Source organism: Etheostoma spectabile, chromosome 16 (assembly GCF_008692095.1).
Source record: "Etheostoma spectabile isolate EspeVRDwgs_2016 chromosome 16, UIUC_Espe_1.0, whole genome shotgun sequence".
NCBI classification, from domain to species: Eukaryota; Metazoa; Chordata; class Actinopteri; order Perciformes; family Percidae; genus Etheostoma; species Etheostoma spectabile.
Window position 1 is genome coordinate 12780902 of NC_045748.1, and position 13887 is coordinate 12794788.

General features: G+C 42.4%; 1 protein-coding gene across 2 annotated transcripts; it reads right to left on the reverse strand.

The window, feature by feature from the left end:
• Positions 1–674: 674 nt before the first annotated feature.
• On the reverse strand, positions 675–12855 carry enc1 (ectodermal-neural cortex 1). 2 transcript variants are annotated; one of them, XR_004335617.1, is made up of 4 exons: positions 12534–12855; positions 5846–7661; positions 1803–3351; positions 675–1753 (listed from the first exon to the last, which is right to left on the reverse strand). XR_004335617.1 is itself a non-coding variant. In XM_032539472.1 (3 exons), exon 2 carries the CDS (start codon positions 7653–7655, stop codon positions 5880–5882), a length of 1776 nt encoding a protein of 591 aa, XP_032395363.1. In that variant the 5' UTR covers positions 7656–7661; positions 12534–12855; the 3' UTR covers positions 675–3351; positions 5846–5879. The 2 variants fall into 2 exon arrangements, 1 of the variants encoding a protein (XP_032395363.1); XM_032539472.1 differs by having other exon boundaries at positions 675–3351.
• Between the last annotated feature and the right edge of the window lie 1032 nt (positions 12856–13887).

Sequence of the window (13887 nt, forward strand, 5' to 3'; positions counted from 1 at the left end):
ATGTTGTTTGTGTATGCATGAGGGTCTGGATCCAGTAAAACTGGTATTACTCAACCTCAAGTCACCGGTCAGCAGTCTTGTCAGGCAAGAATGTAAACGGTGAAAGGACTCCTCAGAGCTGAAGGAATGCAGCGAGTGGCAGTCACTCTCTAATGGGATGTTAGACTTGTTATAAACCAGGGAGTGGCAAACGCAGGAGCAAAAGTGGCAAACCACTTTGCAATGAATTTCACTGATGAAAAGTGTGAGAGGGGGCGTAGGAAGTGTGAGGGGAGGCAGGTCAGGGAGGGAGGGAGGAGAATAGAGAGAGGGATGCTTTTTAAGATTTCATGTTCTCCGCCAGCCCCCACAGTGTGCAGGTAAAGGTTGCCATTGCCAAGGTGACTTGACAGAGAAAGGGAAAGTATCTGGCTGTTTCGCCTGTTCTTATGCAGGAAGCTTAGAAGCCAGAGGCACAGATAAGATGATTTCAGTCCCTCCTCCACAGAACAAAAGCTACACGCATGATATACTGCCTTAAATACCTCAGGACCCTTTGGCTGCTGTGTTCACTCCAAAGCTGCCTAAATATGCGAAACATGCAGTAATGAAAAGGCACCCTATGCTGTGCTGAACCTGCTTTTCCCTTCTAAATACAAATGATCTCCATACTGAAGAAGAAAAAGACGCAATGCTTTACAGTCAAGAGGAAAAAACTCTTATGTTTATTAACCATGAATTTCACATTGTGAAAAAAATTTACAAAATAATGCCATAAAAAATAGAAATTAAACTCTTACATGACAACGAAGAAATGAAACTGATGCACATTGACAGTGTTTTTTAGTGTCTAATTTACATCATTATGTGAATCAAGATACTGTGCTCCTATCTGAGCAAGCTGGATTTCCAGACAAAACAGAGGAAAAGCAGAGGGCAAGAGTAGAAATAGGAAATGCCACTCAGCAATTAGGTGCAAATTGAAGGGGAATTCATTACTCGTTGTTGCCAGGGAAACTTGCGTTCTATGAGGAAAAAATGCTTCAAATTGATTGGTGGGGCCAAAAGCTTTGTGTTCAGTGTTAGGAGGAAGTCGTGGAGCCCCGAGGTTCTCCACTGAAGTCCTTAAAATTGTCAATAAAAGGATGAACTTGTGGGTGGCTTAAAGAGCTGAGCAGGAATTTACAAAGTTGTTTACCAATTGTTCCCCACAGATTTGATTCGTTTCATGAATCCACAAAGAAGGACATTTGAAAAAATATATACATATTCCACCGAAACATTACCTCTTACATTGAAATTCAATGATTTCATTAATACTCAATTGTAAAACGTCAATGTTCAGGTCACATAGACAGACATACAGACAAAACACTGATTAGAGTAACCATTTCATATGCAAGTGTTTAAGACATTCTCTCTTTTTGGTCTTTCAAAACTTGCAATGTTTTCTTTCTTCCTTTTTTATGTGCATCATTGACACTACGGTGAAAAGCACTGCGGTGTTTGCCCTTATCAATGCACAGCTTACTGGATTCTCTGGAACTATTTCTCAACCCAATGGGGAAGAAGACTGTGGGTTAACACCTCAAAAAGCCAAGATAGCACATGTGACAGTCCTCCAGCTGCCCCAAGGACAGCTGCAGAGACGGTTGCATTCTTAACTATGTCAAGGTTAGTTTATGGGTCGCATACCGCACCGTTCCAGCAGCCTTATCTGTTTTATGGTTCAGATTTTTGTGTTTTGTTAGTAGAGTTTGGACCCCCGACAGATCTATTTAAGACAAACAGACACAGATCTTAAATAAAAATAAATCCCCAACGGGTCTATTTAAGACAGGTCTGGACCCAGGTGAGAGTTTAAAGAGAATCTGTCTGATGTAAAAATGAAAATTGCTTTCAACACCATTCAGTCTTCTTATTTGGATAACGACCCTGTGGCCCAAACTGCTTCACATCCTCAGTAATCCGAGCCATTCTTCCTCCTCCATCAATACTCTGTGAAAATTTAACCTTTGTCTCTTTTGAAAGAATTTAAAGTTCCTCCTGGAAAGACTGAATTGTGCAAAATGTAGCCCAACTGAGATCAGATAAAACACAACACCTGACCATGCATGACATAACCCGAAATAGACTTTCAAATAAGAATGCAGGCAGAGAAGAAATAAATAGGATTAAACATATTAACAGAACAGAGTAATCATTTAAGTCATATAAATTAAGACTACATTGCAGCAAGTTTAAAAAGACACTGATTCATTCTCGGTTTAGGTTAAGGTGACAAGATTTATGTGACCACTGAGAAGAGTTCATGCCAGTTTTACTGAATCACTATGAGTGGACATGCTCTAGAAAGGGTTCAGCTATGACTCAGCAAGCGAGCAACTGCTTTTTAATCAGAATAACAGAAGCACAGCCGGTCTTTTACAGCATTAAGTGTACAGCTGAATGTGACAGTGTTCTTTCTGAAGCGATGGAGCCTAACACTGAATACCGCCCCTGTGTATAGTGGGCTAGTTAGCCGGCATTCAGCGGGTGTTAATGCGTAGCTGCAAAACAGCAAACATGTAAGTTTGTGACCACGAGGCACCTCAAACCCCCACCTGCCACGCACAGATCCCCTCCATCCTCCTCAACCTCAGCTGGTGTTGGTCGTCAACACCTCGCAGCTTGCAGTGACAGCAAACTGCCAAAGCCTTCATAAGAGGAACACTGGAAGGTTAGTTTGTGTGTCAGAGCTGTTAGAAGCACGGCTTTGAAAGAAGAAAATAGAAGATATAAAGGGGTCAAACAAATGAGCTCATTGGAAAAGAGAAAGAAGTGATTTGCTCCTTCATTGTGCCTTTTATAAATCGGCTATATTCAGTTAAACTGAGTTTTTTTCCTATAGCACACCAATCCTTGCATTCTCCCTCCCTCATTCTAAATAGAATATCATGCTATACATTGCAGCCTCGATGAAAAGAGAATTCTTTTTCAAATTTTTTTTATCGTAGAGAAAAACATCAATGCACATTCTCACAAGCCTGTCATGACTAAATGGGAAGAATGCAGGTTGTGTGATATGTTTGCAGTCCTCGTATGGCAGCATGAACGCATATGCCAGATGTACACAAGGTTGGAGTTTGTGCCTCATAAAACAAGCAGCAGTTTGTTTGGTTTGTTTGCGTAAGCTACTGCCCTGTAGGCCTCAGCGTCCTTTATGGAAATAAAAGTAGACATCATTCCAGTAAAATATCCAGCTTTCTGCATCTTTGCAACATCAAGATGAATGCGGGTGTCTGTACATCACTGCTCAGCGTCTCTTTTAGAGGAAGATAACGTGTGCTTCTTCACAGTTGGAGTCCAGTAGATGATGCAAAAGAGGGAAATCTGAGGAAGAGAAAAGAATAACTTCTTAAACAACGCTCAACAGTTTAAAGGTGACTTTTTAATTACGACTTTTTTAAGTATAAAAGGAACAGAAAAGAATACATCACATCTAGGAAAACGAGGCTTAGACTTAAAGCTGCTGGGTCACCTCACAGCCCTTTTGAAATTTTAATTCTTGCTTTCATTACTTTACAATGTAAAAGTATTAATGATGTATCAGCTCTGTATCTCCTGCTAGACTAATAGATTTGTTGAATCCACCTATTCCGTTTCCTCAGCACAGCCCTCAGTACAGTTTCTTACCTCCCCCTCAGGCTACTACACTTTTCACATCTAAGAGCCCTATCTTGCACCAGTTCACATCGCACAGCCCAAAGCAAGTCTCTTTGCTAGTTTAACACCGAAGCAACTGTCAGTTTCCTGTCTAGCGCCCACGTCATTTAAATAGCAAACACACCTGCGCCCATCTTTGCGTCCATGGGCGTGCTGGTCTTACAGGGAGGTGTGTTTGCTCTATGGTGTTTTTTTGCCTCCAACATTGTGAGAAGGGCATGGCTTGGCGGAGGTCTCTGCTCTCTGAGTGCCCTCCTAGTTTAGTCATATTCTTAATTTGTGATATGACACAACATACATTCTGCAATCTGTGTTATTGTAATGTAGTTATATTCATGTAGCCTGACAACAATTTCTTCCCAGTTCAATTCATTATGTCGTTCAAGGAAACAGTGAAAACCTTGGTTTCTGTTACTTTTTGTGTACAAGTAACTTTGAAATATCTAAAAACCCCAACATTCATCCTTTGTCAGTACCTAGTAAAAGCCTTACAAGGAAAATAAATTTTAGACAAGTTGTACTTGTTCCCCTGGGAAAAACTGAGAGGCAACGTTGTCTTTCTCTCACAGCTACAATCTCCTGCTGTGAGGTCTACCATACTTCCTTGCCCTTTTATCCCTAAACAGTCAGCCTTCTTTTTCCATTTCTCCACATTTCGTCTTTTTAACTCGCTCAGTGAGGAGACTGTCAGTTGCCATGACAGGCAGGCGCGCCGAAAACAAATTCTGTATTAAATTAGTGGCAGGATTTCACTTCACTGAGCACTATGTTGCATTGGCTTAGAGATAGTTCAAACCTTCACTCTAGTCTCTCCTTTTCAGAGATGAGTCACTGAAAAGAAAGGGAATAATAAGTCTTTAACAAATATTTCATCCTGTGGAGAGGAGGAACATCGCAGTATTGCAGCAGTGAAGCGGCTCTGAGCTGCTTCCTGGCATTATCACAAGGGAAACTGTGCTGTGCTGGACAGCTGGGGAGTCACTCTAATTCTCTCTCGGGAGCTGAGGCCCCTCTAGCTATTTCAATAAATACAGCAACATGAAAAGGACTGCATGCATGGATATGTGTGGGGGGCATCGGTGTAGGGTGTAGCGATTGTATGATGTGATGTGATCGTGATCCTGCTGAATGCAGAAAGATCAGCTTTGCCAGCTGACTACCCATGCTCCACATGCGTCTGGCCTGTTTATCATCAGAGCAGGAGAGCAGGATTAAAATGAGGTAAAGAATATATGCTGTAAATGGAGGCTAGAGACTGTCAACGGGACATGTTCAGAGCGAGACCACCCCTATCAAGGATAATGTGTGTCTGACTGAGCAGAGGGGCGGCTCTCTAGCCCTACAACTCTGCCTCCTCACTTCCTCTGCTGCCACTTCTCTCAGTCACCTCCACTTGCAACCCGTGATGAATGGTTTCCAACACTGCGTGAGTCGCTGCCTTCCCTCTCACCCAGCATAAAGACCATAACCTCGTCAAAGGAAGGCGACTGAGAGTGGATTAGCCTCGCCAGGGTGTTGTAGCCTGCTGGTGTGTTGCTTGCCTAATTGCCAGGCCCCTATTTCGCTCTTAGAAGGATTTCCCCCACAGGAGCAATAAAAGTATCCTATTCTCTTTCAATTACCCTCTCTGTCCTTCGGCCCATCCCCACAGCCACATAACTCACTTAACTAACACACACACACAAGCCCCCATCAATCCCCCCACCGTCCTTCCTCTATGCTCCTTCCTCTCTTCTTCACTACTCACTGTCAGTATTTCTCCTATTCTGAGAAGAAAAAAGATATATGTATCTTTGCCAGATTTGAAGCTTCTCTGCCAAAATGTTACATTGTTTATGTAAAGTGAAGTGTGAAAATAGAATATCAGCTAATATATCATTATGTGTATATCATTATATCTATATCAAAATAGAGATTTTATTCCATTCTTCTTCCTTGTCAAAACCTGGTGTCTATATTACCCACAATGCAACCAAACCACCAACCATGAGATGCTAGCCTCATGCGGTGATGAGGAGCACGCTACGCTTGGTCTGGTAAGCTAATTTCTTTCTAACTTCACAGCCCTATATCTTCAGATGCAACTTTATGAAACATTTTTTTTACATATGCTGTGGTACTCTTTAAGACCTGTAAGCAGACAAAGAGACATGAATCGTACCTCATGGAAAGGGTGTAGGTAGAGGGTTTTGGGCTCAAGCAGGCAGATGTTTCCAGGTGCTGACGAAAGCAGTGGGAATGAGCGAGTATGGCACGGTAGTGATGCTGTTCCAAGCATCCAACGTGGGGTCATAGCAGTCAAGAGTTTTACACCGCTGTGTGCCAAAGTACCCACCCACCACATACAGTTTGTTCCCCGATGCCACCGCCTGGCAGCTCATCCGCTTGGCCGTCACGTCGCCCACTTTAGTCCACTGGTATGTCTCACTGCTGAACTTATAAGCCGAGCATGCTGAGAACTCTGTATCCCCGCCCATGACAAAGATCTGGTTCCCCAGCACGGCGGCGGCTGTGTAGCGCCACGGCTGCGGGCAGGACGCGGGCACAGACCATCGGTTCTCCTGCGGATCGTAGCACTGCACCTTGGGCAACTTGTCGTGGGTGACGCTGGTTCCTCCAAAGGCAAAGAGCTTGAGCTTGACGCTGACCACTGCTGCATTGCTCACACCCTCTCTCAAAGGAGCCACCATGGTCCACTTGTTTGCCACTGGGTCAAACTGCTCCACCTGTTTGAGCGATACAGACGGAGAAGCTGGGAGGCAGCCAGTTGCTGCCGTGTGACCTCCTACCACGTAGAGGCAGTGTTTCAGCTCTGCAGAGCCATGGCCAAACCTGGCAATGAGCATGGGTGCTGCCTTTGACCATTCCTCTTGGACGGTGTCGTAGACCCACACATCTTTGGAGACACCATTCTCTGAGCCTCTCCCACCAGTGATGTACACCTTACATCCGATGGCGCAGGCGCTGAACTCCTTCCTGGGGCTGGGAATGTCGGCCTTGGGGATGATCTCTTTGGCTTTCTGGTCCACCAGGTACAACTTGTCGCACATGAAAGTCTGCCCTCCCAGAAGAAATAAGGCATGGCTGGTCTTTCTTGGTCGAGCACACGGGCTGTTGACGACGCCATCGTTTTGCAGGATCTTCAACTTACAGCGGATAGCTTCATCCACAAGCTCTTTGCTTTTGGGCTTTGCGTTGATCAGCTCTTCTGTAGACACGTTCTCCATGAGAAAGATGGCAGGCAGCAAGGCCAGGCGGACCGTTCTCAGGAGCTCAGGAAGGTGGCAGTGTCTCTTTTCCAGGTCATAGTTGATCCAGTTAAGAGCAGCTTCATAAACCAGTCTCTCATCTTCTGTCTCTAGCTCCTCATGTGACAAAAGCTGCACCACCATATCTTTGGGCAGTTGGAGGAAGTCCTCTGTCTTGCAAATAGCGGGAAAGTTGCTGAGGCACATACCCCAGGAGAGCTCTGACAGCTTGGTGCACTGGTGAGCGTCAGACAGCAACAGCATGCCAAGGCAGTTAGTTGGGTGAAGGTTTCTCTCTAGGAATTCAGCACAGGCATCCCGGATGTCTTGAAACTCTAGCATGTCCCCAGCCTCCAACAGTGACTCTGCGTTTTCCTCGTTGATGACCACACGTGATGAGTATGCATAATCCAGCAGGAGCTCTAAAACCTCCGGGTGGATGGAGTCACGGAAGTCGACCTCACTGGCCTGGCTCTCCCTCAGCCCGCCGCTGAACATGGCCTCAAAGTAGCGGCTGCAGGCAGCCAGCACGGCCCGATGGCAGGGGAAGGAGCGGCTACCTGCATGAAGCAGGACGTCTGTGAAAAGACGTTGCTGCCGCAACGAGTTGAGGTGCATGAGGACACTATCGGCATAGGAGGACTTGTGGAACAGGTAGATGTTCATCGAGCCAGTGCTGGCTCGGGATTTTCGGTTCTCATGGACACACACGGACATTTTCATTGAATCCTGAAAAAAGTAAAGACAAGAAAAATCTCTCTTTAGTGCATTTTATATTTTAAATGTGTTACACAATGTTCTACATGTTTTGCTGAGGAAATGTGTTTGTCACGGGGCGTGTTATAGATTTTTGTTTGTTTTTTTGACTTTAAATTCACACCTAAATGTCATTGTTTTTAGACTATTAGTATATTTCAGTCAATGAATTCACAATCATTGTTTTTTGCTTAAAGTTACATCATAAAGCTGAAACAGCCTTCGGAAGAGGTATTCTCAACGTATAACTCAAAGTAATGACAGTCAAACAATCAACCCCCCCCCCCCCCCCCCCCCCCAACATCAACTAAAGAAAAAATATTTTTTACATTTAAATAAATGGTTGCCCTTGATGTGCCAGTAAGACAACATGAGAAAAGTCTCAGATCAATTATATTTGGAAAGAACATTTTGTAAGACCCGAGTGCATCATAATAATGAGTTTCTCATAAAGAGGAGGCAAGCTTTCAGTAATGTGGGAGCCTGTTGCTGTTCAGACACAGTTTAAGGGAAATAAATTAGATTATGTAAGTGTTATAAGAATGTATCTTCTCTCATTTAACATCCATCTAAATTCACTGAAAAGTGTTATAGTTTGCCTAATTCTCAGCCATGACTACAGTAACGGCAGGTGGTGTGATTTTTGATGCTGGAATATGGCATTTTGCTGCCCTAATATCCATACCATGACAAATGATGCAATCCTTCCCAAGAGATAGAGCTACATTAAGTAAGGGATCCAGGGATTTCAAGTTGCGAAACAACATATGCCAGGGAGTTATGAAGGTCAAGTAGATAACAATTGTCTTCTCACAGAGACCACAAGGTTTCAACCCCAAGCAGCACTAATCCTCCTCTTTTAAAGATAAGTAAGAGTCCCTTTGCAGAGCTCTTTTACTAAAGACAGAAGAAAGAGACAGCGGGAACTCTTTTAAGCCCCTGAGTAATGCACATAATTTACTCCACTCCCCTCCAGAAAGTCCCAGCTTCCATCTTCACTGTCCTTGCCCTGTCCTCGCTCTGAGCTCACATTCATTCCACCCAATTTCCAGACCTGTCAAGAGCCTCCAAAATTCTGTTTATAGAGGCACCGAGTCCCTCTCTGACCTAGTAAATCCACAGCTGTCAGATTCTTTGACCAGACTTACAGACATTTTAAGTTCTCTTCTAGGTGTGATAGAAGATTGCTTAATTTAACGAGTAAACCTTTAGACCGGTAATGCTTATTCATACCCAACATCTGCCTTTTTAATTTCAAAACAGGCATTAGGTGTTAGGCATTAGTTTTCAAGCATGTATGAAATGTAGGAAAACCAGCTTAAAGGTGCACTGTGAGTTCCTGCTTGGTTTCAGTTCAATTTCATTTTTGTCTCTAATTGTATTGCCACACTTGTTGAGTGATTGGCTGGAATGTGGTTTGTTGTATTTTGATCCGTAGGCTGTGCCTCTAGTGTTTGTTAGATTTTTACGACCCCTGTGCTGTCTCCAGAGACCAGGCTTTTTCAGTGTATTCAGGGGGCAGGCAGCTAGAGGATCAAGGAGAGATGACTACGATTTGAGACAAAAATGAAATTGCGCTGAAACCATGCAGGAAACTCATAGTGCACCTTTAAAAGAGAGCAATAACATCACACAAACATTTTGTATTTGTGTATATCTTTATTTTGGAGGAACTACAATACTATTTTTTTTTACACCATGAAAGCTTGTTACAGTTATAATCTATTGTACACTGACTGAAGTCACACAGCTGCCATTTGTTTCTCTGTCAGTAAGGACATGTTTGAAAAACCTATAGATGGTGCGTGTTTGACTCTGAAGAGAAAGATTTTTTGAGAACTACCACGTCAAGACTTGATTGACATGATTCCTCTGCAACCTAGCTGCGGAGAGGAGAGGACAGTTTCCATTTTCCTTAAGTTGCATCATCTGTTTCAAAATCCTAAGAATGCTGTTTCACAAAAAGAAAATCAGCAGTGAGCCCTGCATGTACAAATGAAAGCTCAATGGGGCTTTCTGGGAAAAAAATGTCGCTCACACCTTTGGTTTCAACAGAACTGTATTGCATCTTATAGGTTTCAGGGACATGATTAAATTCCAGTTAAACTACAGCAACTCCCCGAACCAGTTGATACCAAGACACCCAGGTTGGATTTTTTTGTTGCAGCTGTCAATGGGGAAAACAACCTGTGGAATGTATTCCTTCTAAGAGTATTCTCACATATAATGAAATATATTATTTTTTCATAATAATAGTAAGAAGACTATAATTTATCACAACTTGATTAAATACAAAACCAACCTTGGTATAACTGGATTTATTGTGTTCCAGCACTGACAAAACTAGCAACTCGTCAGCTTGTGGCCTCTGGCTTAGCTACTCTATAATGAGAATATCTTGTTCTTTCACCTGCGCATGTCGTCACCACACACACACACACACACACACACACACACACACACACACACTTGCTAATTGGGAGTTCTAAGTGGCTTGATTTGAATAAGTGGCCTTAATAAATCTGACACTAAATTGGAGAGGTTTTGCAGATACTTATAATTAGCACGTTAATAAACACAACCTTCAGTTGCTGACAGGCAGATAAACACTTCAGTTAGTCCAACAGGAAGTCAATCAAACACATTGACAGTTATGTTTTTTTCAGATCATGCAGTATGACAATTATCTGCTCATGTACAAGGAATACATTTTCTTAAACAATTTTGCATCACTTAAGGTGTTTATAAAAATAAGCCCACATACACACAGTGACAGCAGGAAAGAGATCTGAACAAAGAGAAGAAGAGCAGTTAAGCAGATACTTATTCTATTTGCATATTATTGGATAAAGCCTGCATTATCAACTAAACCTGCAGGTCCTGAAAACCGTGTGTTAATCTATATGTAATTTAAATGTGAATGTGTCCTTTGTCACAATTTACTTGTCCTCAACATCCATCCAGTAAGGATGTTTTATGATTGCATAGTATCAAAGTTTAAAATGATATAATGATGACTCATATCTTAATCATGACCACCAATTTAGGCCATTGGCTGCATTTAATGTAAAGGTGTCTTCTACAAGTTACTAAATGTCCATCCGCCCACAGTAGACATTGTTACAGTGTGACAAGTTGCCGCGAAATTTAAGATGACTGTCTGACTGATATTGTCACAATTTTTTTAACTTTCCTTGATGAAACAATGATCAGATATCGATCATCAGGAAATCAATCAGCAACTATATTATTGTCATCATATTGGTCTGTGAATGTAAACTGAATATGTTTGGATTTAGTTGGACAAAACAAGCAATTTGTAACTGACTGTCTATCTGCACCAAGAAAAAAACATGGCTTTCTTTGTATTCTTGCCAGATGAAAGGTAATAACTCACAAACAACATTTTGGCTTTCTCATCTTGGTTTACTAGTAGTTTTAGAACTGACTTAGAAGTGAGTTAACTTGTATGATGAAAAAATACAATATGTTTTAGTACTAATAAGATTATGGATTCACTTTGACGTCCACTGGTGATAATAGGTGTTCTATATTACATGACTGCACCACAAAGGTTATTTGCATGTTCGTTGTGAGGACAACTTTACTGAAGCCATCAAATAGTTTTGATTATTGATGAGTCCTTTCATTTATTCAATTGATTCAAAAATGCTTCACATTCTGCTTCAGCTTTTTATGCAGTATGTGAGGATTTGCTGCTTTTCTTTATCACGTCTCATAGCAACCTGACCAACTTTAGGTTTTGATCTGTTGGTTAGATAAATCAAGCAGTTTGAGGATGCAATAGGACATTACCCCCAAATTCTTTAGCTAAACAATGAAATTGAATCCAAAAATAATCACTGAATTTAATTGTAGCCCTAAAACCAATTACTTATTAATGACTAGTATAGTTATTATTTTCATTATCAGTGCTCGTGGTATCGTAACTTGCCAGGCTATTTCTTGTCACAGTTACAGAGTCAGTTCACACCAACGTGCCCTGCAGAGGAAGAAAATATGCCAGCAGTGGGAGAGTGAGTGTTTGGCTGGATGGCTGTGAGAGTTGTCATCCTCATCTCCTCTACAGAAAAACAGATCCATAGGCACATAACAGGAAAGCACATACATGCCACACTCACAAAGCACGCAGTGAAAAGGCATGCACATGCCGCCTCTGGACTTTATATCTGAGGCCTGGCTGGCTGCAGTCTGTGTAAAATCATTGCCAGGTGTTCACAGTCAACCATGGACTCAGGAAGAGGGATGGTGGGAGAGACTTCAAAAGTAAACACCAGGCTTATATAGGCCAGTTCTGTGCATCTGCCACTTGGGGAGGAAAAAAAAAATGAAACAAGAGGACACATAGCAGCTATTGATCTGCATCAATATTAATCTCTAATTTATAGTCTCAGCCCGGCTGTCCACACACATCCGAGCGATCTTTACTGTGTTCAAACCAAAGCCATGCCACTTAGAAATAGTGTTTATCGCCAAGAGGAGCGTGTCACACCTTTAAAAACATCTCGAGGATGCATGAGTATGCAGGGACAAGATGCCGAAGAGACCACAATGGACCGAGAGGAGAGCTCATGAAAATAAAGAAATAGTACGATCAATACGACGAGTAGATTATAGTCAAGCGATAACCTAATGTCGATATAATCAGGGAACGATAACAATAATGGAATGATAACAATATCTTTTGTCCATATTAGCCTGCTTTCTGTTGCGCCGGAGTTTTCCATCAGCAGGTGATCAGAAAGGGATGCTGGTACAATATAGAGATCTGATAGTAAGATAATAGATCATCTGCACAGATTAGGGATTTATTGTCAGATTTACCTCTTTGGGTGAAAGCAGGAGTTCAATTGTGTCCGCGGTATCCCTCGAACATGCCACTTCTGAAAGAGCCACGATGCAAACCTTGCGCTCGGGGAGTGGAAAACAACTCCTTGGTTATTTCCGAAAAGCTGACGGATAATCGGTGAAGACGAGTCCGCTTTCCTCAGATAACGCGCAACACTTGTCTGCAAAAATCCGAAAGAATATACGTATAGAAAGGCCTCGCTTTGGTGTAAAGGATGAAATGTTTGGATGCGTTCCTCCAGCGCTGCTGCTCTGCTCCTGTGTGACGGTCGTCCTCCTGCGCTCCCACTCCTCTTTCATTGGAATCAATGGGTGTGTTTACACTGAGAGAGGGGGAGGACCGTCACCGCGCGCAGGAAATGGGGAGAGAGAGAGAGAGAGAGAGAGAGAGAGAAGGCCTATGCAAAAAGATCTCCCGAGTCTGAAGTTTCCTCCCACACACATACAAACAAACAAACATACACATCATCACCATCTTCTTTAGGTTGAAGTATTTTTGTATTTCCCTTTTCATCTAGGCTACTTCATACTTTTACTCCACTATATTTTAGAGGGGAAATATGGTAGGATACTTTCCACTCCAATTTGACGTGTAATGCAGGAAATAAGTAGCCTACCTCAAGTACCTGCATTCAAATTCCTAGAAGGTTATTAGCAGCAAAGTAGAAGTACTTGTTCCACAGAAAAATGGTCCCTGTGATTGATGTAGGCTTCGAGCCTAATAGATTGTTACTGATGCAACAATGTAAGAAGCATTTACTGCAAAACATGATTGACCACTGGCCACTGTCAAGGACCTCATGGTTATAGTAGAGTGGCCTAAATTAAATGTATTGCTTGTGTTTTGTGCTTTTAACTAAAAGAAAGACTACAGTGATACATTTCAAAACATTACCATGTAGAAAATACCATAATGTTTGAGTCACAGCAGACTCACCACTGACTGCTATAGGCCAATATAAATCCATAGGATTATAAAGACATTGTGGTTTCTGGTTGGGTTAGCTGGGAACGGGAAGTCCAATTATATCCCTGGACAGCTTGTGTGAGTCACATCTGTGGTCCTTGTTGACGGGACTTCTGGCTGTGACTAAACTCTTCAGTGGACCCTCGAGGCTATGATGTTATTATTTTGTTTGTTTGTGGTGGTTAGAGACGTTACATACTCGCATCCGGTTTCTTTCCTCCGGTTTTGCTTTGTTCTGTTTTTATAAAGACAGAAATTACACCATAACTGTAGCTTCATGTCCAGGATGTTATGCAAAGTGTCCCTTAGAGAGTGTGTGTGTGTGTGTGTGTGTGTGTGTGTGTGTGTGTGTGTGTGTGTGTG

Excerpts from the sequence above, each read along its gene's own strand:
- enc1 (XM_032539472.1), bottom strand. The coding sequence starts at position 7,655 with ATGAAAATGTCCGTGTGTGTCCATGAGAACCGAAAATCCCGAGCCAGC.